The sequence below is a fragment of the Mobula birostris genome, chromosome 5 (assembly GCF_030028105.1).
Source record: "Mobula birostris isolate sMobBir1 chromosome 5, sMobBir1.hap1, whole genome shotgun sequence".
Classification (NCBI taxonomy): Eukaryota; Metazoa; Chordata; class Chondrichthyes; order Myliobatiformes; family Myliobatidae; genus Mobula; species Mobula birostris.
Window position 1 is genome coordinate 4,890,001 of NC_092374.1, and position 23,828 is coordinate 4,913,828.

At 48.7% G+C, this 23,828-nt stretch overlaps 1 protein-coding gene across 2 annotated transcripts in view; it reads left to right on the top strand.

The window, feature by feature from the left end:
• The first annotated feature begins 6,471 nt into the window (after positions 1-6,471).
• Positions 6,472-23,828, top strand: part of prkaa1 (protein kinase, AMP-activated, alpha 1 catalytic subunit) — a 28,347-nt gene continuing 10,990 nt past the window's right edge. The window contains exons 1-5 of one of the 2 annotated variants that reach the window (XM_072257519.1): positions 6,472-6,613; positions 7,684-7,825; positions 10,080-10,173; positions 11,426-11,570; positions 22,530-22,617. In XM_072257519.1, the coding sequence (XP_072113620.1) occupies positions 6,472-6,613; positions 7,684-7,825; positions 10,080-10,173; positions 11,426-11,570; positions 22,530-22,617 (611 nt within the window). The remainder of the gene's footprint in view (positions 6,614-7,683; positions 7,826-10,079; positions 10,174-11,425; positions 11,571-22,529; positions 22,618-23,828) is intronic. The other variant, XM_072257520.1, reaches the window with a different exon arrangement.

Below are 23,828 nucleotides of genomic sequence, written 5' to 3' on the forward strand. Positions count from 1 at the left end.
GAACAGTTATTACCCCTCAACAATCAGACAGGAGGTACAGGAGCCTAAGGACCCATACCACTAGGTTCAGCAACTGTTATTACCCCTCAACCATCAGGCAGGAGGAACAGGAGCCTCAGGACCCACACCACCAGGCTCAGGAACAGTTATTACCCCTCAACCATCAGGCAGGAGGTACACGAGCCTCAGGGCTCACAACAACAAGATCAGAAACAGTTATTACCCCTCGACCATCAAGCAGGAGCTGCAGGAACCTAAGGACCCACACCACCAGGTTCAGGAACTGTTATTACCCCTCGACCATCAGGCAGGAGGTACAGGAGCCTCAGGACCCACACCACCAGGTTCAGGAACTGTTATTACCCCTCAACCATCAGACAGGAGGTACAGGATCCTCAGGTCCCACACCACCAGGTTCAGGAACAGTTATTACCCCTGAACCATCAGGCAGGAGGTACAGGAGCCTCAGGTCCCACACCACCAGGTTCACGAACTGTTATTACCCCTCGAACATCAGACAGGAGGTACAGGAGCTTCAGGACCCACACCAACAGGTTCAGGAACTGTTATTACCCCTCAACCATCAGGCAGGAGGTACAGGAGACTCAGGTCCCACACCACCAGGTTCAGGAACAGTTATTACCCCTGAAACATCAGACAGCAGGCACAGGAGCCTCAGGACCCACACCACCAGGTTCAGGAACAGTTATTACCCCTCGACCATCTGGCAGGAGTTACAGCAGCCTCAGGACCCACACCACCACGTTCAGAAATGGTTATTACCCCTCCACCATCAATCAGGAGGTACAGAAGCCTCTGGACCCACACCACCAGGTTCAGGAACTGTTATTACCCTGAACCATCAGGCAGCAGGTACAGGAGCCTCAGGATCCACACCACCAGGTTCAGGAACAGTTATTACCCCTCAACAATCAGACAGGAGGTGCAGGAGCCTCAGGTCCCACACCACCAGGTTCAGGAACAGTTATTACCCCTCAACAATCAGACAGGAGGTGCAGGAGCCTCAGGTCCCACACCACCAGGTTCAGGAACGGTTATTACTCCTCCACCATCAGGCAGGAGGTACAGGTGCCTCAGGGCTGACAACAACTGGTTCAGGAACATATATTACCCCTCGACAATCAAGCAGGAGGTACAGGAGCCTCAGGACCCACACCACCAGGTTCAGGAACAGTTATTACCCTCAACAATCAGGCAGGTGATACAGGAGACTCAAGACCCACACCACCAGGATCAGGAACAGTTATTACCCCTCAACAATCAGACAGGAGGTACAGGAGCCTAAGGACCCATACCACTAGGTTCAGCAACTGTTATTACCCCTCAACCATCAGGCAGGAGGAACAGGAGCCTCAGGACCCACACCACCAGGCTCAGGAACAGTTATTACCCCTCAACCATCAGGCAGGAGGTACACGAGCCTCAGGGCTCACAACAACAAGATCAGAAACAGTTATTACCCCTCGACCATCAAGCAGGAGCTACAGGAACCTAAGGACCCACACCACCAGGTTCAGGAACTGTTATTACCCCTCGACCATCAGGCAGGAGGTACAGGAGCCTCAGGACCCACACCACCAGGTTCAGGAACTGTTATTACCCCTCAACCATCAGACAGGAGGTACAGGATCCTCAGGTCCCACACCACCAGGTTCAGGAACAGTTATTACCCCTGAACCATCAGGCAGGAGGTACAGGAGCCTCAGGTCCCACACCACCAGGTTCACGAACTGTTATTACCCCTCGAACATCAGACAGGAGGTACAGGAGCTTCAGGACCCACACCAACAGGTTCAGGAACTGTTATTACCCCTCAACCATCAGGCAGGAGGTACAGGAGACTCAGGTCCCACACCACCAGGTTCAGGAACAGTTATTACCCCTGAAACATCAGACAGCAGGCACAGGAGCCTCAGGACCCACACCACCAGGTTCAGGAACAGTTATTACCCCTCGACCATCTGGCAGGAGTTACAGCAGCCTCAGGACCCACACCACCACGTTCAGAAATGGTTATTACTCCTCCACCATCAATCAGGAGGTACAGAAGCCTCTGGACCCACACCACCAGGTTCAGGAACTGTTATTACCCTGAACCATCAGGCAGCAGGTACAGGAGCCTCAGGATCCACACCACCAGGTTCAGGAACAGTTATTACTTCTCAACCATCAGGCAGGAGGTAAAGGAGCCTCAGGACCCAGACCACCAGGTTCAGGAACAGTTATTACCCCTCAACCATCAGGCAGGAAGTACAGGAGCCTCAGGAACCACACCAACAGGTTCAGTAACTGTTATTACCCCTCAACCATCAGACAGGATGTACAGGAACCTCAGGACCCACTCCACCAGGTTCAGAAACAGGTATTACCCCATAACCATCAGGCAGGAGGCACAGGAGCCTCAGGACCCACACCACCAGTTTCAGGAGCAGTTATTACCCCTCGCCCATCACTCAGGAGGTACAGGAGCCTCAGGACCCACACCACCATGTTGAGGAACAGTTATTGCCCTCAACCATCAAACAGGAGGTACAGGAGCCTCAGGACCCACACCACCAAGTTCAGGATCAGTTATTATCCCTTAACCTTCAGGCAGGAGGTACAGGAGCCTCAGGATCCACACCACCAGGTTCAGGAACAGTTATTACCCCTCAGCCATCAGAGCAGGACGTACAGGAGCCTCAGGACCCACACCACCAGGTTCAGAAACAGGTACTACCCGATAACCATCAGGCAGGAGGCACAGGAGCCTCAGGACCCACACCACCACGTTCAGGAACAGTGATTGCCCCTCGGCCATCAGGCAGGAGGTACAGGAGCCTCAGGACCCATACCACCAGGTTCGGGAACAGTTATTACCCCTCAACCATCAGGTAGGAGGTACGGGTGCCTCAGGACCCACACAACCAGGTTCAGGAACTGTTATTACCCCTGAACCATCAGGCAGGAGGTAAAGGAGCCTCAGGACCCACACTGCCAGGTTCAGGAGCAGTTATTACCCCTCACCCATCACTCAGGAGGTACAGGAGCCTCAGGACCCACACCACCAGGTTCAGGAACTGTTATTACCTATCGACCATTAGGCAGGAGTTACAGGAGCCTCAGGACCCACACCACCAGGTTCAGAAACAGGTATTACCCCATAACCATCAGGCAGGAGGCACAGGAGCCTCAGGACCCACACCACCAGGTTCAGGAACAGTTATTACACCTCAACCATCACGCAGGAGGAAGAGGAGCCTCAGGACCCACACCACCAGGCTCAGGAACAGTTATTACCCCTCAACCATCAGGCAGGAGGTACCCGAGCCTCAGGGCTCACAACAAGATCAGAAACAGTTATTACCCCTCGACCATCAAGCAGGAGGTACAGGAACCTAAGGAGCCACACCACCAGGTTCAGGAACTGTTATTACCCCTCGACCATCAGGCAGGAGGTACAAGAGCCAAGGACCCACACCACCAGGTTCAAGAGCAGTTATTACCCCTCAACCATCAGGCAGCAGTTACAGGAGCCTAAGGACCCACACCACCAGGTTCAGGAACGGTTATTACCCCTCAACCATCAGGCAGGAGGTATGGAGCCTCAGGGCTCACAACAACTGGTTCAGGAACAGTTATTACCACTCAGTCATCAGGCAGGAGGTACAGGAGCCTCAGGACCCACACCACCAGGTTCAGGAACTGTTCTTACCCCTCAACAATCAGGCAGGAGGTACAGGAGCCTCAGGTCCCACACCACCAGGTTCAGGAACAGTTATTACCCCTCAACCATCAGGCAGGAGGTACAGGAGCCTCAGGACCCATAGCGCCAATTTCAGGAACAGTTATTACCCCTCAACCATCAGGCAGGAGGTACAGGAGCCTCAGGACCCACACCACCAGGTTCAGGAACTGTTATTACCCCTCGACCAACAGGCAGGAAGTACAGGAGCCTCAGGAACCACACCAACAGGTTCAGGAACTGTTATTACCCTTCAACCATCAGACAGGAGGTACAGGAGCCTCAGGACCCACTCCACCAGGTTCAGTAACAGTTATTACCCTCAACCATCAGGCAGCAGGTACAGGAGCCTCAGGACCCACACCACCAGGTTCAGGAACAGTTAATACCCCTCGACTATCCGGCAGGAGTTACAGGAGCCTCAGGACCCACACCACCAGGTTCAGAAGTGGTTATTACCCCTGCACCATCAAGCAGGATGTACAGGAGCCTCAGGACCCACACCACCAGGTTCAGGAACAGTTATTACTTCTCAACCATCAGACAGGAGGTAAAGGAGCCTCAGGAACCACACCAACAGGTTCAGTAACTGTTATTACCCCTTAACCTTCAGGCAGGAGGTACAGGAGCCTCAGGACCCACACCACCAGGTTCAGAAACAGGTACTACCCCATAACCATCAGGCAGGAGGCACAGGAGCCTCAGGACCCACACCACCACGTTCAGGAACAGTGATTGCCCCTCGGCCATCAGGCAGGAGGTACAGGAGCCTCAGGACCCACACCACCAGGTTCAGGAACAGTTATTACCCCTCAACCATCAGGTAGGAGGTACGGGTGCCTCAGGACCCACACAACCAGGTTCAGGAACTGTTATTACCCCTGAACCATCAGGCAGGAGGTAAAGGAGCCTCAGGACCCACACTGCCAGGTTCAGGAGCAGTTATTACCCCTCGCCCATCACTCAGGAGGTACAGGAGCCTCAGGACCCACACCACCATGTTGAGGAACAGTTATTGCCCTCAACCATCAAACAGGAGGTACAGGAGCCTCAGGACCCACACCACTAGGTTCAGGAACAGTTATTACCCCTCAACCATCAGGCAGGAGGTACAGGACCCTCAGGACCCACACCACCAGGTTCAGGAACTGTTATTACCTATCGACCATTAGGCAGGAGTTACAGGAGCCTCAGGACCCACACCACCAGGTTCAGGAACGGTTATTACCCCTCCACCATCAAGCAGGAGGAACAGGAGCCTCAGCACCCACACCACCAGGTTCAGGAACAGTAATTACCACTCAACCATCAGGTAGGAGGTACAGGAGCTGCAGGAGCGACACCACCAGTTTCAGGAACATTTATTACCCTGAACCATCAGGCAGGAGGTACAGGAGCCTCAGGACTCACACCACCAAGTTCAGGATCAGTTATTATCCCTCAACCATCTAGCAGGAGGTACAGGAGCCTCAGGACCCACACCACCAGGTTCAGGAACTGTTATTACCCCTTAACCTTCAGGCAGGAGGTACAGGAGCCTCAGGATCCACACCACCAGGTTCAGGAACAGTTATTACCCCTCAGCCATCAGAGCAGGATGTACAGGAGCATCAGGACCCACACCACCAGGTTCAGAAACAGGTACTACCCCATAACCATCAGGCAAGAGGCACAGGAGCCTCAGGACCCACACCACCACGTTCAGGAACAGGTACTACCCCATAACCATCAGGCAGGAGGCACAGGAGCCTCAGGACCCACACCACCAGGTTCAGGAACAGTTATTACCCCTCAACCATCAGGTAGGAGGTACGGGTGCCTCAGGACCCACACAACCAGGTTCAGGAATTGTTATTACCCCTGAACCATCAGGCAGGAGGTAAATGAGCCTCAGGACCCACACCGCCAGGTTCAGGAACAGTTGTTACCCTTCGACCATCAGGCAGGAGGTACAGGAGCCTCAGGACCCACACCACCAGGTTCAGGATCAGTTATTACCCCTCAACCATCAGGCAGGAGGTACAGGAGCCTCAGGATCCACACCACCAGGTTCAGGAACAGTTATTACCCCTCAACCATCAGGCTCTTGAACCAGTGTGGATAACTTTACTCAACTTCATCACCATCACTGTAGTGTTCCCAGAACCTAAGGGTTTCCTTTCAAGGAGTCTTCATCTCATGTTCTCGATATGTAGTGCTTATTTCTTAATATTATTTCTTTCTTTTTCTATTTGCAGAGTTTGTCATATTTTGCACACTGATTAAATGCCCGAGTTGGAGCGGTCTTTTACGGATTTTGTCAGGTCTTGAACTCATTCTATTTCTGGTGTTCCCACAACCGATGGTCTCACCTTCAGGACTCTCGTTTTTTTTGCTAGTTTGTTTATATTTGCATTTACACAGTTTGTTGTACGTTCCTGCTTTCATTGATGCTGTTCACAGTGACTATTCTGGAGATTTGCTGAGTATGCCCGCAGAAGAAGAATCTCAGGGTTGTGTGCACTCTGATAATAATTTGAACTTATTACTCTAATATGTATTTATTGAGTATGCCCGCAAGAAAACGGATCTCAGGTGCACTTTGATAATAAATTTACATCCAACTGCGAACCAGTTGCGTTGGCGAGAGGGGCGGAGCTCCATGATGAACCCGGCTGACTGACACGACGTCGCCCTGCCCCCTAGCGTTACGTCACTCGGATTGGTTACCGCCCTGCCGCCGAGCGATGGAAGCGTCACTTCCGGCGCGGGCGACGGACCGGTTGAAGATGGCGACGGAGAAGCAGAAGTCGGAGGGCGGGCGGGTGAAGATCGGGCATTACCGGCTTGGCGACACACTTGGTGTCGGCACCTTCGGCAAGGTGAAGGGTGAGTGCGGCGTCAGAGGCCTTCGCGCGTTTCGGAACCCGCTGCGCCTCAACATCACAGCCTCTTCCCTCAGACACTGCCCCGCCCCCTCAAACTGTGCCCCTCCTGCCCCAGTAGGTCGAGCTCCGTCCTGTCATACCCGATCCCTCTCCCTCAGACCAGATCCCACCGCCTCAGACCAGGCCCCGCCCCGCCAGACCAGATCCCACTCCCTTAGTCAGGCACCACCCCCGCAAACTAGATCTCCCTGCGCATTCACCTCAGAAGCTCAGCCCCCTGCATATTCCTCCCCTTCAGCCCTACCTACTCCCAACACCATATCTGGGCTGATACCCTCTGACCTCAGAGCCAAAACTTCACTCCCTTACCTCAAACCACCATCATCCCCACAACTCTCCTGTCACACTAGATCATAGTCATAGTCATACTTTATTGATCCCGGGGAAAATTGGTTTTCGTTATAGTTGCACTATAAATAATAAATAGTAATAGAACCATAAATAGTTAAATAGTAATATGTAAATTATGCCAGTAAATTATGAAATAAGGCCAGGACCAGCCTATCAGCTCAGGGTGTCTGACCCTCCAAGGGAGGAGTTGTAAAGTTTGATGGCCACAGGCAGGAATGACTTCCTATGACATTCTGTGTTGCATCTCGGTGGAATGAGTCTCTGGCTGAATGTACTCCTGTGCCCACCTAGTACATTATGTAGTGGATGGGAGACATTGACCAAGATGGCATACAACTTGGACAGCATCCTCTTTTCATACACCACCGTGAGAGAGTCCAGTTCCATCCCCATCGACACCATCTTCCCCTATACCCTTCCCATGTCCTGTTACCCACAACCCACACCTCACCTGATTGTACCCTCACTACACCCCTTGCCCATTTTCCTTCACCTCTACACCCCATCTCTCACTCCTGACCTCAGAGACAATCTTACACATGCATCCCATGCTCTCACAGAATCGCACCTCTTCCTTCTTCAAGACCCTGCCTCCTCACACATCCTCTCCCTGTTGCACCCACCCTCCACCCGGTCTCAGTGTGCCTCACTCCCTTGCAGTGGGGATGCACGAGCTAACACAGCACAAGGTGGCGGTGAAGATCCTAAACCGCCAGAAGATTCGCAGCCTGGATGTTGTTGGCAAAATCCGACGGGAGATCCAGAACCTCAAACTCTTCAGACACCCACACATCATCAAACTGTAAGTCTTGGGGGTGTATCTGGGGTTGAAGACTGACTGGGAGGGGAGTACAGCTGTGGAGAGGGGAAGATCAAGTGAAGTGTAACTACATTTAACTACATACATGTATACCATCAAATGAGACAATGTTTCTGCGACTTATAGTACACATAACACAAAGTAGCAGGAAAGTAAGGATAAAGTCTACAAATGAATTACGCATAAGTAAAGAAAGTAAAGTACATCAATTAAATATTGTCAGGTACGGAACAGATTAACCAGTGACACTTCCAATATGATGTGACAGGGAGTTCAGAGTCCTAATGGCCTGAGGGAAGAAAGTGTTTCCTATCCTGGCCGTTCTTGTTTTTATGCATGGGAGTCTGCTGCGCAAAGGTAGATAATCAAAGAGGATGATGGATGGATGGTTATTTGCAGTGGTAGGAGATGTGAGTGGCTGGGGTTCTGCACGGTCCAGGAGAGGGCACATGTGGACCTATAGTTTTATTTTGAGGTGTATTTTTAAGCCTTTTTTTTTTTTTAGTGTTTTTTGTTGTTTTTGTTTCAGCCCTTAGGATGTTGGTGTTCAAAGTAAATTTGTTATCAAAGTACATATATGTCACTATATACAACCCTGAGATTTATTTTCTTGTGGGCATACTCAATAAACCTATAAGATAACAATTATAACAGAGTCAATATAAGACTGCATTAACTTGACCATTTAACCAGTGTGCCAAAGACAACAAACGTGCAACTACAAAAAAGCAAAAGAATAATTAAGCAATAAATAATGAGATCATGAGATGACGAGTCCTTGAAAGTGAATCCATAGGTTGTGGGAACAGTTTGGTGATGAGGCAAGTGAAGTTGAGTAAAGTTATCCCCTTCGGTTTAGGAGCCTAATGGTTGAGGGTTAATAACTATTCCTGAACCTGGTGGTGTGACTACTGAGGCTCCTGTGCTCACGGACTTCTTCATCAGGTTATGGTATTGTGCACTGTTGTAACTATATGCGTAATTATGTGGTTTTGTCAGTTTTTTCAGTCTCGGTCTGTCCTGTGTTTTTGTGATATCACACCGGAGGAAATAATGTATCATTTCTTAATGCATGCATTACTAAATGACAATAAAAGGGGACTACGTGCCTTCATAATCTAAAAATCTGTACCTCCTTCCCGACGGCAGCAGAGAAAGATCTGGATGGTGAGGGTCTCTGATGAAGGATACTGCTTTCCTGTGACAACTTACATGTAGATGTGATCAGTGGCTGGGAGAGCATTCTCGTCATGGATTTGTAGGATTTTCCTTTCAAGGACATTGGTGTTTCCATACCAGGCTGTGATGCAACCAGTCAGGACACACTCTGTTGTGCATGTATAGAAGCTTGTCAAAGTTTTAGGTGTCATGCTGAATCTTCGCAAACTCCTAAGGAAGTAGGGGCGCTGCTGTGCTTTCCTCATAATTGCACTTGCTGGGCTCGGGACAGGTCCCCCAAAATAATAACACCTAGGAACTTAAGCCCTCTCCACCTCTAATCCTGCGATGAGGATTGGCTCCTCTGGTCTCCTGCCACTGAAGTCTGTAATCAGATCCTTGGACTTGCTGACAGTGAGTAAGAGCTGGTTGTTATGACACCACTCAGCCAGATTTTCAGTCTCCCTCCTGTAGGCTGAGTCATCACCACCATTGACTGCCAATAACAACACTGTCTATGGCATTGCTGCTATGCTTAGACACACAGTCAAAAGTGTAAAGTGAGTCACACAGAAGGCTCAGCACACAGTTTTGTGGTGTACCTGTACTGATAGAGATTGTGCAGGAGATATTGTTGCTAATTCGAGCTGACTTGTTGAGCCTGTGGGCTGTGGGTGTCCCCGGGCCTGCGGGCCATGGGTGTCTCTGAGCCCTTAGGTCATTTGTGTGACTGTGGTTGGCAACAGTGCTCGGTGGTAAGTGGTTTGGGTGAGTTGGACATAGCTGGCGATTACAAGCTCTGCTGATTCAGGTGTCTGGGAGCTCTGTGTGTGTCGAGCCTCCGTAGCTAGTGAAGTGGGTGGTTCGGATGTGAGATGCTGCTGGCAATATGACTGAAGGTATTGGGAGAATTGTTCCCTCGCTCCCTGGGACAGCTTGAATGTGTGACAAGGAGCTTGCTAGCACTTGGTATGTGAGGAGATTGTCAGCTGTCTCCTCCCACCAGCCCACAGTGTGATCTCTGTCATTCTTTGGGGGTGAGACATGTTCACTCACCTGTTCACCATTCATGTTCCAGGTATCAAGTGATCAGTACTCCAACGGACATATTCATGGTGATGGAATATGTGTCAGGTGGAGAGCTCTTCGATTATATCTGTAAGAACGGCAAGGTGAGGTTAGCCTGTGAGTGGAAGGGGAGCTGGATTTGAGGGGCAGACGCGGCTGAGCGATCTCCGCTCGGGGGGGGAGGGGGGCGCGGATGCGGCCGAGGGGTCTCCGCTCTTGGGGGGGTGGGGGACAGATGCGGCCGAGCGATTTCCGCTTAGGGGGGCGCGCGGATATGGCCGAGGGGTCTCTGCTCGGGAGTGGGGGGGGGGGCATTTACAATTTTCCAGTCTTCCAGAACCATTCCAGAATCTAGTGATTCTTGAAAGAACATTAATAATACCTCCACAATCTTCAGTCACCTCTTTCAGAACCCTGGGGTGTACACCATCTGATCCAGGTTGACTTATCTACCTTCAGACGTTTCAGTTTCCCAAGAACCTTGTCCCTAGTAATTAATGGTAGCTTAAGAGACATCATGACCCCTGACACTTGGAACTTCCACTACACTACTAGTGTCTTTCACAGTGAAGACTGATGCAAAATACTTCAGTTCATCTGCCTTTTCCTTGTCCCCCAATATTACCTCTTCCAGCATTGTTTTCCAGTGGTCCAATACCCACTCTGGCCTCTTGTTTTGTACCTGAAGAAACTTTGGGTATCCTCTTTAATAATATTGGCTAGCACACTTTCAAATTCCGTCTTTACCTTCTCAATGACTTTTTTTGATGCCTTCTGTTGGTCTTGAAAAGCTTCCCAATCCTCTAACTTCCCACCATTTTTTGCTCTATTATATGCCCTCTCTTTGGCTTTTATGTTGGCTTTGACTTCTCTTGTTAGCCACAGTTGTGTCATCTTGCCTTTAGAGTATGAAGTCCTCTTTGGGTTGTATATATCCTGTGCCTTCCGAATTGCTGCCAGAAATTGCAGCCATTGTTGTTGTGCCATCATCCGTGCTAGTCAGCTTTGGCTTGCTCCTCTCTCATGCCTCTGTAATTCCCTTTACTCCACTGTAATACTGATGCATCTGACTTCTGCTTCTCAAATTTCATGGTTAATTTAATCATGCCTCTTTTTGTAATTGTAGCCACCTTGTCAACATCCTATGGAACTCACTACCCTCTGTATAATGAAGCAACCGCTCAGGTCTCTTTCAGATCTCTCCTCTCTTATAGCCATGTCCTCTGACTGGGCATCTGTGTGACTGAGCTGAGTTGCTGGCTCTGGGTGTTGAGGGGTAGGGTGGTGGGATTAGCATGAAACGGGGGCTGAGGGTGGGGCTGCTTGCTGACACTGCCGGTGTTGTCCCACCCACAGCTGGACGAAAAGGAGAGCCGACGCCTCTTCCAGCAGATCATTTCAGCGGTGGACTACTGCCACCGGCACATGGTGGTTCACCGGGATCTGAAGCCCGAGAACGTACTGCTGGATGCACAGATGAATGCCAAAATCGCAGACTTCGGTAAGGGCCCCTCAGTGACCTGTGCTCGTGTGCCCTCTGCACTTTGGGTGTTTACTCACTGGAATTTAGAAGAATGTTGATCATTAAAACTTAGATAGAGTGGACATGCAGAGGACATAGCGTTTAGCAGAATGCTTTACAGTATGGTGGCGTAATGGTTAGCATGCTTTACAGCACCAGCAATTGTGATCAGGGTTCAATTCCCACTGCTGTCTGTAAGGACTCTGTGTGTTCTCCTGTAATGTGTGGGTTTCCTCCCACATTCCCAACATGTACGGGTTAGGGTTAGTAAATTGTAGTTATGCTATGTATGGACACCTGCAGGCTGCGCCCAGGACGTCCTTGGACCGTGTTGATTGTTAACGCATACAGCGTATTTCACTGTATGTTTGATGTACTAATGACAAATAAAGATCATCTTTGATCTTTGCTAATGCTGGCAGAGTCTAGGACCAGAGGGCACAGCCTCTGAATACAATGGCATCCCTTTAGAACAGAGATGAGCAGGAATTTCTTTAGCCTGAGGGTGGCAAATCTGTGGAATACATCGCCACAGATGCCTTTTAAAGCCAAGTCATTGAGTATATTTAAAGCAGAGGTTCTTGGTTAGGGTGTCAGCTGTTACAGTGAGAAGGCAGGAGAATGGGGTTGAGATGGTCTCTCTCCTCCTCACTCACACACCCACAGGGCTCCTGTGTCATGATCTATCTACCCCCCCCCCCCACCCACAGGGCTCCTGTGTTATGGTCTGTCTCTCCCCCCCCCCCTCACCCTCCACCCACAGGGCTCCTGTGTTATGGTCTGTCTCCCCCCTCACCCCCCACCCACAGGGCTCCTGTGTTATGGTCTGTCTCCCCCCTCACCCCCCACCCACAGGGCTCCTGTGTTATGGTCTGTCTCCCCCCTCACCCCCCACCCACAGGGCTCCTGTGTTATGGTCTGTCCCCCCCCTCACCCACACACCCACAGGGCTCCTGTGTTATGGCCTTTCTCCCCCCTCACCCACAGGGCTCCTGTGTTATGGTCTGTCTCACACCTCCCACCCACAGGGCTCCTGTGTTATGGTCTGTCTCCCCCCTCACCCCCCACCCACAGGGCTCCTGTGTTATGGTCTGTCTCCCCCCTCACCCACACACCCACAGGGCTCCTGTGTTATGGTCTGTCTCTCCCCTCACCCCTCACCCACAGGGCTCCTGTGTTATGGTCTGTCTCCCCCCTCACCCCCCACCCACAGGGCTCCTGTGTTATGGTCTGTCTCCCCCCTCACCCACACACCCACAGGGCTCCTGTGTTATGGCCTTTCTCCCCCCTCACCCACAGGGCTCCTGTGTTATGGTCTGTCTCACACCTCCCACCCACAGGGCTCCTGTGTTATGGTCTGTCTCCCCCCTCACCCCCCACCCACAGGGCTCCTGTGTTATGGTCTGTCTCCCCCCTCACCCACACACCCACAGGGCTCCTGTGTTATGGTCTGTCTCTCCCCTCACCCCTCACCCACAGGGCTCCTGTGTTATGGTCTGTCTCTCCCCTCACCCCCCACCCACAGGGCTCCTGTGTTATGGTCTGTCTCTCCCCTCACCCCCCACCCACAGGGCTCCTGTGTTATGGTCTGTCTCCCCCCTCACCCACACACCCACAGGGCTCCTGTGTTATGGTCTGTCTCTCCCCTCACCCCCCACCCACAGGGCTCCTGTGTTATGGTCTGTCTCCCCCCTCACCCCCCACCCACAGGGCTCCTGTGTTATGGTCTGTCTCCCCCCTCACCCACACACCCACAGGGCTCCTGTGTTATGGCCTTTCTCCCCCCTCACCCACAGGGCTCCTGTGTTATGGTCTGTCTCTCCCCTCACCCCCCACCCACAGGGCTCCTGTGTTATGGTCTGTCTCTCCCCTCACCCACACACCCACAGGGCTCCTGTGTTATGGTCTGTCTCCCCCCTCACCCACACACCCACAGGGCTCCTGTGTTATGGTCTGTCTCTCCCCTCACCCCCCACCCACAGGGCTCCTGTGTTATGGTCTGTCTCTCCCCTCACCCCTCACCCACAGGGCTCCTGTGTTATGGTCTGTCTCTCCCCTCACCCCTCACCCACAGGGCTCCTGTGTTATGGTCTGTCTCTCCCCTCACCCCTCACCCACAGGGCTCCTGTGTTATGGTCTGTCTCTCCCCTCACCCCTCACCCACAGGGCTCCTGTGTTATGGTCTGTCTCTCCCCTCACCCTCCACCCACAGGGCTCCTGTGTTATGGTCTGTCTCCCCCCTCACCCACACACCCACAGGGCTCCTGTGTTATGGCCTTTCTCCCCCCTCACCCACAGGGCTCCTGTGTTATGGTCTGTCTCCCCCCTCACCCCCCACCCACAGGGCTCCTGTGTTATGGTCTGTCTCCCCCCTCACCCCTCACCCACAGGGCTCCTGTGTTATGGTCTGTCTCTCCCCTCACCCTCCACCCACAGGGCTCCTGTGTTATGGTCTGTCTCTCCCCTCACCCCTCACCCACAGGGCTCCTGTGTTATGGCCTTTCTCCCCCCTCACCCACAGGGCTCCTGTGTTATGGTCTGTCTCACACCTCCCACCCACAGGGCTCCTGTGTTATGGTCTGTCTCCCCCCTCACCCCCCACCCACAGGGCTCCTGTGTCATGGTCTATCTCCCCCCTCGCCCACACACCCATGGGGCTGCTCTGCCATCTCCCACATACTGTGGTGGTAAAGACATACGTTAGAGACACTTAAGAAACTTTTAGATGCATGAGAGAAAAATGGAGGGATATGTAGGAGGGAAGGGTTAGATCAGGGGTTCCCAACCTTTTTTATGCCATGGACTCCTACCATTAACCGAGGGGGCCGTGGACCCTAGGTTGGGGAACCCTGGGTTAGATTGATCTCAAGGAGTAAGTTAAAAGGTAGGAACAACATCGCGGGCCTGTACTGTATGATTGTAAATGACTCAGGAATAGCTTCTTACCATCCACCATCAGATATCTACAGTCGCAAGAAAAAGTTTGTGAACCCTTTGCAATTACCTGGTTGTCTATGTTAATTACTTATAAAATGTGTGATCTTCATCTAAGATCAATAAATTTCTTGACATCAGTGGTAGTAATTCTAATTCTATTCCATTCTCTGGTCTCTTATATCTTTTAATCTGCTTATCACCTTCCCTGTATCCTCCCCCCTTTCCTTTCTTCAGTTGTCCACTCTGCTCTCCGATCAGATTCCTTTCTCTCCAGCCCTTTACCTGTCTTAACCTATCACCTTCTAGCTATCCTCCTTCCCTCCTCCCACTACTCTCAGTGATAAAAGAAAAACTACCCCTAACATCCCCCCTATCCTTTCCTCCAATCATTTTTAAATTATGCCTCCTCCATTTCCACTCTGGGAAGAAGTCTTTTTATTCTGGTGTTTTCCCCCCTTCCTTTCCAGTCCTGAAGAAGAGTATAGGCCCAAAAAGTCGACAATTGGTTCATTTCCATAGATGCTGTCTGACCTGCTGAGATCCTCCAGCTTTTTGTTGCTCTGGATTTCCAGAATCTCTTGTTAATTTTTAATCAAAACCAGGGCTCATTTTATTGATCTGTGCAATATGAAATATTGCTGCAATACAGTGCAAAGACATTAAATTAGACCATAAAACCATAAGATATAGGAGCAGAGTTAGGCCATTTGGCCCATCGAGTCTGCTCCACCATTTCATCATGGCTGATCTATTTTTCCTCTCAGCCCCAATCTCCCGCTTTTTCCCTGTATCCCTTCATGCCCTGACCAATCAAGAATCTATCAACCTCTGCCTTAAATATACCCAATGACTTGGCCTCCACAGCCACCTGTGGCAATGAGTTCCACAGATTCACCACTCTCTGGTTAAAAAAATTCCTCCTCATCTCTGTTTTAAAAGGATGCCCCTCTATTTTGAGGCTGTGTCCTCTGGTCTTGGGCTCCCCATTGTAGGAACCTTCCTCACCACATCCACTCTGCTAAGTCCTTTCAACATACCGTAAGACTGGTAGACATAGGATCTTCCATGAGGTCACCCTTTATTCTTCTGAATACCAGTGAGTACAGACCCAGAGCCATCAAATGCCCTTCATCTTTCAAGCCACTCAATCCCAGAATCATTTTTGTGAACCCTCCAATGTCAACATATCCTTTCCAAGATAATGGGCCCAAAACTGCTCACAATACTGCAAGTGAGGCATCACCCGTGCTTTATAAATCCTCAACATTACACCCTTGCTTTTATATTCTAGACCTCTTGAAATGAATGCTAACATTGCATTTGTTGTCCTTGCCACCAACTCAACCTGCAAACTAACCTTTAGGGAATCCTGCACAAGGACTCCGAAGTCCCTTTGCACCTCAGAGTTTTGAATTTTCTTTCCACTTAGATAATAGACTGCCCTTTTTTTCTATCAAAGTGCTTTGCCCATTATCCTAATCTGTCCAAAGACCTTCTGTAGCCTCTCTACTTCCTCAAAACTACCTGCCCCTCCACCTATCTTTGTATCGTCTGCAAACCTTTTCACAAAGCCATCAATTCTGTAATCCAAATCACTGGCATACAATGTACGAGGGGTGATTGATATGTTCGTGGCCTAAGGTAGAAAGAGTCAATTTTAGAAAACCTAGCACATTTATTTTTCAACATAGTCCCCTCCTACATTTACACACTTAGTCCAGCAGTCGTAGAACAGAAAGTTTGAAGTTAATAACTCATCTCTTTCTACCTTAGGACACGAACTTATCAATCACCCCTGATGAGTTATTAACTTCAAACTTTCTGCATAATCACTCAAAGAGTTAAATTGCATGTGCCTGTAACGAGAGCTGTGTAACTCATCTCCTTCTACCTTAGGCCACAAACTAAGGTGGACACTTTCTGGAGGTCCAAGATCTGTACGCTCCACGAACGCTGGACTAAGTGTATAAATGTAGGAGAGGACTATGTTGAAAAATAAATGTGCTAGGTTTTCTAAAATTGACTCCTTTTACCTTAGGCCACGAGCTTATCAATCACTCCTCGTAAAAAGATTCTGACCCAACACAGACCCCTGTGGAACACCACTAATCACTGGCAGCCAACCAGAAAGGGCTACTCCTTGCTTCCTGCCAATCAATTTCTCGTAATACTGTGGCTCTTAACTTGTTAAGGAGCCTCGTGTTGCTGCTGAAAATCCAAGTACACAACATCCACTGATTCTCCTTTGTCTATCCTGCTTGTTATTTCTTCAAAGTATTCCAACAGATTTGTCAGGTAAGATTTTACCTTGAGGAAACCATGCTGACTACGGTCTATTTCATCCCCAAAGTCACATCCTTAACAATCGGCTCCAACATCTTCCCAACTTCTGAGGTCACACTAACTGCCCTATAATTTTCTTTCTTTTGCTTCTTTCCCATCTTGAAGAGATGAATGACATTTGCAATGATCCATTTCTTCGGAACCATGTCAGAATCAATTGATTCTTAAAAGATCATTAGTAATGCCTCCACAATCTCTTCAGCTACCTCTTTTAGAACCCTGAGGTGTAGACCGTCTGGTCCAGATACCTTCAGCCTTCTCCCTAGTAATGTCAACTTTACACACTTCTGCCCCCTAACACATTCAAACTTCCGGCATAATGCTACTGTCTTGAAGACTGATGCAAAATACTTATTCAGTTCATCTGCCATTTCCTTGTCCCTACTACCTCTCCAGCATCACTTTCCAGCGGTCCAATATCCACTCTTGCCTCTCTTGTACACTTTGCCTATCTGAAGAAATTTTTGGTATCCTCTTTAATATTATTGACTAGCTTACTTTTGTATTCCATCTTTACCTTAATAACTTCTTTAGTTGCCTTCTTTTGGTTTTTAAAAGCTTTCCAATCCTCTAACTTCCCACTAATTTTTGATCTATTATATGCCCTCTCTTTGGCTTTTACGTTGGCTTTGACTTCTCTTGTTAGCCACAGTTGTGTCATCTTGCCTTTAGAATACTTCCTTTGTCTTTGGGTTGTATATATCCTATGCCTTCCAAGTTGCTCCCAGAAATTCCAACCATTGTCCCCGGGACCTGATGGTCTGCATCCCGGGGTACTTAAGGAGGTGGCTTTAGAAAGCGTGGACGCATTGGTAATCATTTTCCACTGTTCTATAGATTCAGGATCAGTTCCTGTGGATTGGAGGGTAGCTAATGTTGTCCCAGTTTTCAAGAAAGGAGGGAGAAAGAAAACAGGGAATTATAGACCGGTTAGCCTGACGTCATTGGTGGGAAAGATGCTGGAGTCAATTATAAAAGATGAAATTATGACACATCTGGATAGCAGTAACAGGATAGGTCCGAGTCAGCATGGATTTACAAAGGGGAAATCGTGCTTGACTAATCTTCTGGAATTTTTTGAGGATTAACTATGAAAATGGACAAGGGAGAGCCAGTGGATGTAGGGTACCTGGACTTTCAGTAAGCCTTTGATAAAGTCCCACATAGGAGATTAGTGGGCAAAATTAGGGCACGTGGTATTGGGGGCAGAGTACTGACATGGATTGAAAATTGGCTGGCTGACAGGAAACAAAGAGTAGCGATTAACGGGTCCCTTTTGGAATGGCAGGCGGTGACCAGTGGGGTACCGCAGGGTTCAGTGCTGGGACCGCAGCTGTTTACAATATACGTTAATGATTTAGATGAAGGGATTAAAAGTAACATTAGCAAATTTGCAGATGCCGCAAAGCTGGGTGGCAGTGTGAAATGTGAGGAGGATGTTATGAGAATGCAAGGTGACTTGGACAGGCAGTCAAAGTAGACATGAGGTTGCCTTGGCAGTCAAAGTGAAGGATAATCCAAAGAGCTTTTACAGGTATATTAAGAGCAAAAGGATTGTAAGGGATAAAATTGGTCCTCTTGAAGATCAGAGTGGTCGGCTATGTGCGGAACCAAAGGAAATGGGGGAGATCTTAAATAGGTTTTTTGCATCTGTATTTACTAAGGAAACTGGCATGAAGTCTATGGAATTAAAGGAAACAAGTAGTGAGATCATGGAAACTGTACAGATTGAAAAGGAGGAGGTGCTTGCTGTCTTGAGGAAAATTAAAGTGGATAAATCCCCGGGACCTGACAGGGTGTTCCCTCGGACCTTGAAGGAGACTAGTGTTGAAATTGCAGGGGCCCTGGCAGAAATATTTAAAATGTCGCTATCTACAGGTGAGGTGCCGGAGGATTGGAGAGTGGCTCATGTTGTTCCGTTGTTTAAAAAAGGATCGAAAAGTAATCCGGGAAATTATAGGCCGGTAAATTTAACGTCGGTAGTAGGTAAGTTATTGGAGGGAGTACTAAGAGACAGAATCTACAAGCATTTGGATAGACAGGGACTTATTAGGGAGAGTCAACATGGCTTTGTGCGTGGTAGGTCATGTTTGACCAATCTATTGAAGTTTTTCGAGGAGGTTACCAGGAAAGTGGATGAAGGGAAGGCAGTGGATATTGTCTACATGGACTTCAGTAAGGCCTTTGACAAGGTCCCGCATGGGAGGTTAGTTAGGAAAATTCAATCGCTAGGTATACATGCAGAAGTGGTAAATTGGATTAGACATTGGCTCAGTGGAAGAAGCCAAAGACTGGTAGTAGAGAATTGCTTCTCCGAGTGGAGGCCTGTGACTAATGGTGTGCCACAGGGATCAGTGCTGGGTCCATTGTTATTTGTCATCTATATCAATGATCTGGATGATAATGTAATTGGATCAGCAAATTTGCTGATGACACAAAGATTGGAGGTGTAGTAAACAGTGAGGAAGGTTTTCAGAGCCTGCAGAGGGACTTGGACCAGCTGGAAAAATGGGCTGAAAAATGGCAGATGGAGTTTAATACAGACAAGTGTGAGGTATTGCACGTTGGAAGGACAAACTAAGGTAGAACATACAGGGTTAATGGTAAGGCACTGAGGAGTGCAGTGGAACAGAGGGATCTGGGAATACAGATACAAAATTCCCTAAAAGTGGCGTCACAGGTAGATAGGGTCGTAAAGAGAGCTTTTGGTACATTGGCCTTTATTAATCAAAGTATGGAGTATAAGAGCTGGAATGTTATGATGAGGTTGTATAAGGCATTGGTGAGGCCGAATCTGGAGTATTGTGTGCAGTTTTGGTTACCAAATTACAGGAAGGATATAAATAAGGTTGAAAGAGTGCAGAGAAGGTTTACAAGGATGTTGCCGGGACTTGAGAAACTCAGTTACAGAGAAAGGTTGAATAGGTTAGGACTTTATTCCCTGGAGCGTAGAAGAATGAGGGGAGATTTGATAGAGGTATATAAAATTATGATGGGTATAGATAGAGTGAATGCAAGCAGGCTTTTTCCACTGAGGCAAGGGGAGAAAAAAACCAGAGGACATGGGTTAAGGGTGAGGGGGGAAAAGTTTAAAGGGAACATTAGGGAGGGCTTCTTCACACAGGGAGTGGTGGGAGTATGGAATGAGCTGCCAGGCGAGGTGGTAAATGCGGGTTCTTTTTTAACATTTAAGAATAAATTGGACAGATACATGGGTGGGAGGTGTATGGAGGGATATCGTCCGTGTGCTGGTCAGTGGGACTAGGCAGAAAATGGTTCGGCACAGCCAAGAAGGGCCAAAAGGCCTGTTTCTGTGCTGTAGTTTCTATGGTTCTATGGCTGGGTGAGTGGGTGGATGCATGGCAGATGCAGTTTGATGTGGATAAATGTGAGGTTATCCACTTTGGTGGTAAGAACAGGAAAGCAGATTATTATCTAAATGGAGTCAAGTTAGGAAAAGGGGAAGTACAACGAGATCTAGGTGTTCTTGTACATTAGTCACTGAAAGCAAGCATGCAGGTACAGCAGGCAGTGAAGAAAGCTAATGGTATGCTGGCCTTTATAACAAGGGGAATTGAGTATAGGAGCAAAGAGGTCATTCTGCAGCTGTACAGTGCCCTGGTGAGACCACACCTGGAGTATTGTGTGCAGTTTTGGTCTCCAAATTTGAGGAAGGACATTCTTGCTATTGAGGGAGTGCAGCGTAGGTTCACAAGGTTAATTCCCGGGATGGTGGGACCGTCATATGTTGAAAGATCGGAGCGACTAGGCTTGTATACACTGGAATTTAGAAGGATGAGAGGGGATCTGATTGAAACATATAAGATTATTAAGGGATTGGACACACTAGAGGCAGGAAGCATGTTCCCGCTGATGGGTGAGTCCAGAACCAGAGGCCACCATTTAAGAATAAGGGGTAGGCCATTTAGAACGGAGTTAAGGAAAAACTTTTTCACCCAGAGAGTGGTGGATATGTGGAATGCTCTGCCCCAGACGGCAGTGCAGGCCAAGTCTCTGGATGCTTTCAAGAAAGAGATGGATAAAGCTCTTAAAGATAGCGGAATCAATAGTTATGGGGATAAGGCAGGAACTGGATACTGATAGTGGATGACCAGCCATGATCACAGTGAATGGCGGTGCTGGCTCGAAGAATTGTCTATTGTCTATCCCTGCCAGTGTTATTTTCCAATCAGTTATGGCCAGCTCCTCTCTCATGCCTCTGTAATTCCCTTTACTCCACTGTAATACTGATACATCTGACTTTAGCTGGTTCTTCTCATAATTACAATAAATTACAAGAAATACATAAATAGTACAAAAGGGAATAACTTGGTGCTGTTCATGGTTTCATGGACCACTCAGAAAACTGATGGTGGAGGGGAATCTAGTATTCCTAAAACTTTAAGTCTCCTGTATCTGCTCCCTGATGGTAGTATTGAGAAGAGGCATATCCCAGGTGATGGTACTCTTTAGTGATGGATGCACCTTTAGAAGGTGCCCTTGATGCCAGGGAGACTAGTGCCCATAATGGTGTTGGCTGAGTTCATAACCCTCTGCAACTTCTTGTAATCCTGCACTTTGGATCCTCCACACATTTGGGTGCAGTGATTTTCCTTGCCACAGCTGTCAGTGTGGCTGAGTTGGTAACTAGGTCCTGGGACTGGTCCAGTGGAAAGAGAGCCTCCGACTGGGATCTGGCATCATTGGTATGCCCAGTGTTAATGGACCATTCCTGATTTCCCATCAGAAAGTAGAGGGGCCCTTCTTTATACCATCACATTCCTTGCGCTACTGTTCAAAGGCAATTCCAGGATTTAGGAGTGACAATGTATTTCCAAGTCAGCACTCTGAGTGAGACACACGGAACGCAGCAAAGGAAGAGTACATGGAAGGAAGCAAGGAGGCAGGGAATGTGGTGTGGAATGGTGTGGGAATGGTGTAGGGACCAGGAACATGGTGTGAGAAGCACACACAAAATGCTGAAAGAACTCAGCAGGCCAGGCAGCATCTATGGAAAAAGGTATAGTCGACGTTTTGGGCCAAAACCCTTCGGTTTGGAAATGAGGTGTGAGAACGGTATCGGAGATGGAAATGTGTGGAACCGGTATCAGAGATGGGAATGTGATGTGGGAACAGTACAGGGACTAGTAATATAGTGTGGGAACAGTGCTGGAGATGGGATTGTGTTGTGGGAATGGTATAGGGATGAGCGTGTGAGAATGCTGCAGGGACTAGGAATATTGTGTGGGAACAGTACAGGGTCTGGGAATGTGTGCTGGGGATGGGAATGTGGTGCAGGAATAGTGCTGGGGTTATAAATGTGATGTGGGAATGATACGGGGATGGAATGTGCTGTCGGAAAGGTGCACGGGGGGAATATGGTGTGGGAATGGTGATGGAGTGGGAATATGGTGCTGGGGATGGGAGTGTTGTGTGGGAACAGTGCAGGCGATGGGAATGTGGTGCAGAACGATAACAGGGAAGTCAGGAAAGTGGAATGGTGCAGGAACTAGGAATGTGGTGTGGGAACAGAGCGGGAACTGTTAGTGTGCTATAGGAATGGAGCAGGGAGCAGGAATGGTGCTGGGCGGGGAATGTGCCCTCTCCCTCTGTCTGTGGTAATCTCCTGCATGTAACTCTGTTCCCTTCCATTACCAGGCCTCTCAAACATGATGTCTGATGGGGAATTCCTGAGAACCAGCTGTGGCTCACCCAATTATGCTGCGCCCGAGGTCATATCCGGAAGGTACGCCTCGTTGAAAGCTGTCATGGTAGCGTAAGGTGTTTCCATGCCGGCTATACGTTCTCCCCGTTACCGAGTGGGTTTCCTCCCACATTCCAAAGATGTACAGTATGGATTAGGGTTAGTAAGTTGTGGGCATGCTGTGTTAACGTTGGAAGTATGGCATCAGCACATCTGTTGGTTCTTGACACTAATGTCACGTTTCACTATGTTTTGGTGTTTCATAGAACATAGAATAGTGCAGCACAGTACAGGCCCTTTGGCCCACAATGTTTTCCCAACGTGCAGAGGACGTTTCCAATAGTTGGGGAGTCTAGTCTAGAAGATGCAACCCCAAAACAGAAGGACGTCCCTTTAGAATCAGAATCAGGTTTAATGTCACTGGCATATGTCGTGAAATTTGTTAACTTTGCGGTAGCAGTACAATGAAATACATAATTATAGAAAAAGATGCTGAATTTCAGTCAGTATACAGTGCTGAGAAAAAGTGTTCACTCTCCTTGGAAGTTTTCATGTTTTATTGTTTTACAACATTGAATCGCAGTGGATTTAATTTGGCATTTTTTGACACGGATAAACAGAAAAAGACCCTTTCATATCAGAGTGAAAACAGATCTCTACAAAGTGATCTAAATTAATTACAAATGTAAAACACAAAATAATTAATTGCATAAGTATTCACCTCCTTTAATATGACACACCAAATCATTGCTGATGCAACCAATTGGTTTTAAAAGTCACATAAATGGAGAGGTCACCCATGTGCAGTCAAGGTGTTTCAATTGATTGTAGTAAAAACACACCTGTATCTGGAAAGTCCAACTGCTGGTAAGTCAGTATCTTGGCCAAAACTACACCACAAAGACAAAAGAACACTCCAAGCTACTCCGTGAAAAGTTTGTTCAAAAGCACAAGTCAGGAGATGGATACAAGAAAATTACTGTCACTGAATATCCCTTGGAGTACAGTTAAGTCAATCATCAAGAAATGGAAAGAATATGGTACGGCTCTAAATCTGCCTAGAGCAGTCTGTTCTAAGACCATAAGATATAGGAGCAGAAGTAGGCCATTTGACCCATCGAGTCTGCTCCTCCATTCAATCACGGGCTGATCCAATTCTTCCAGTCATCCCCACTCCCCTGCCTTCTCCCCATACCGTTTGATGCCCTGGCTAATCAAGAACCTATCTATATCTCCCTTAAATACACCCAATG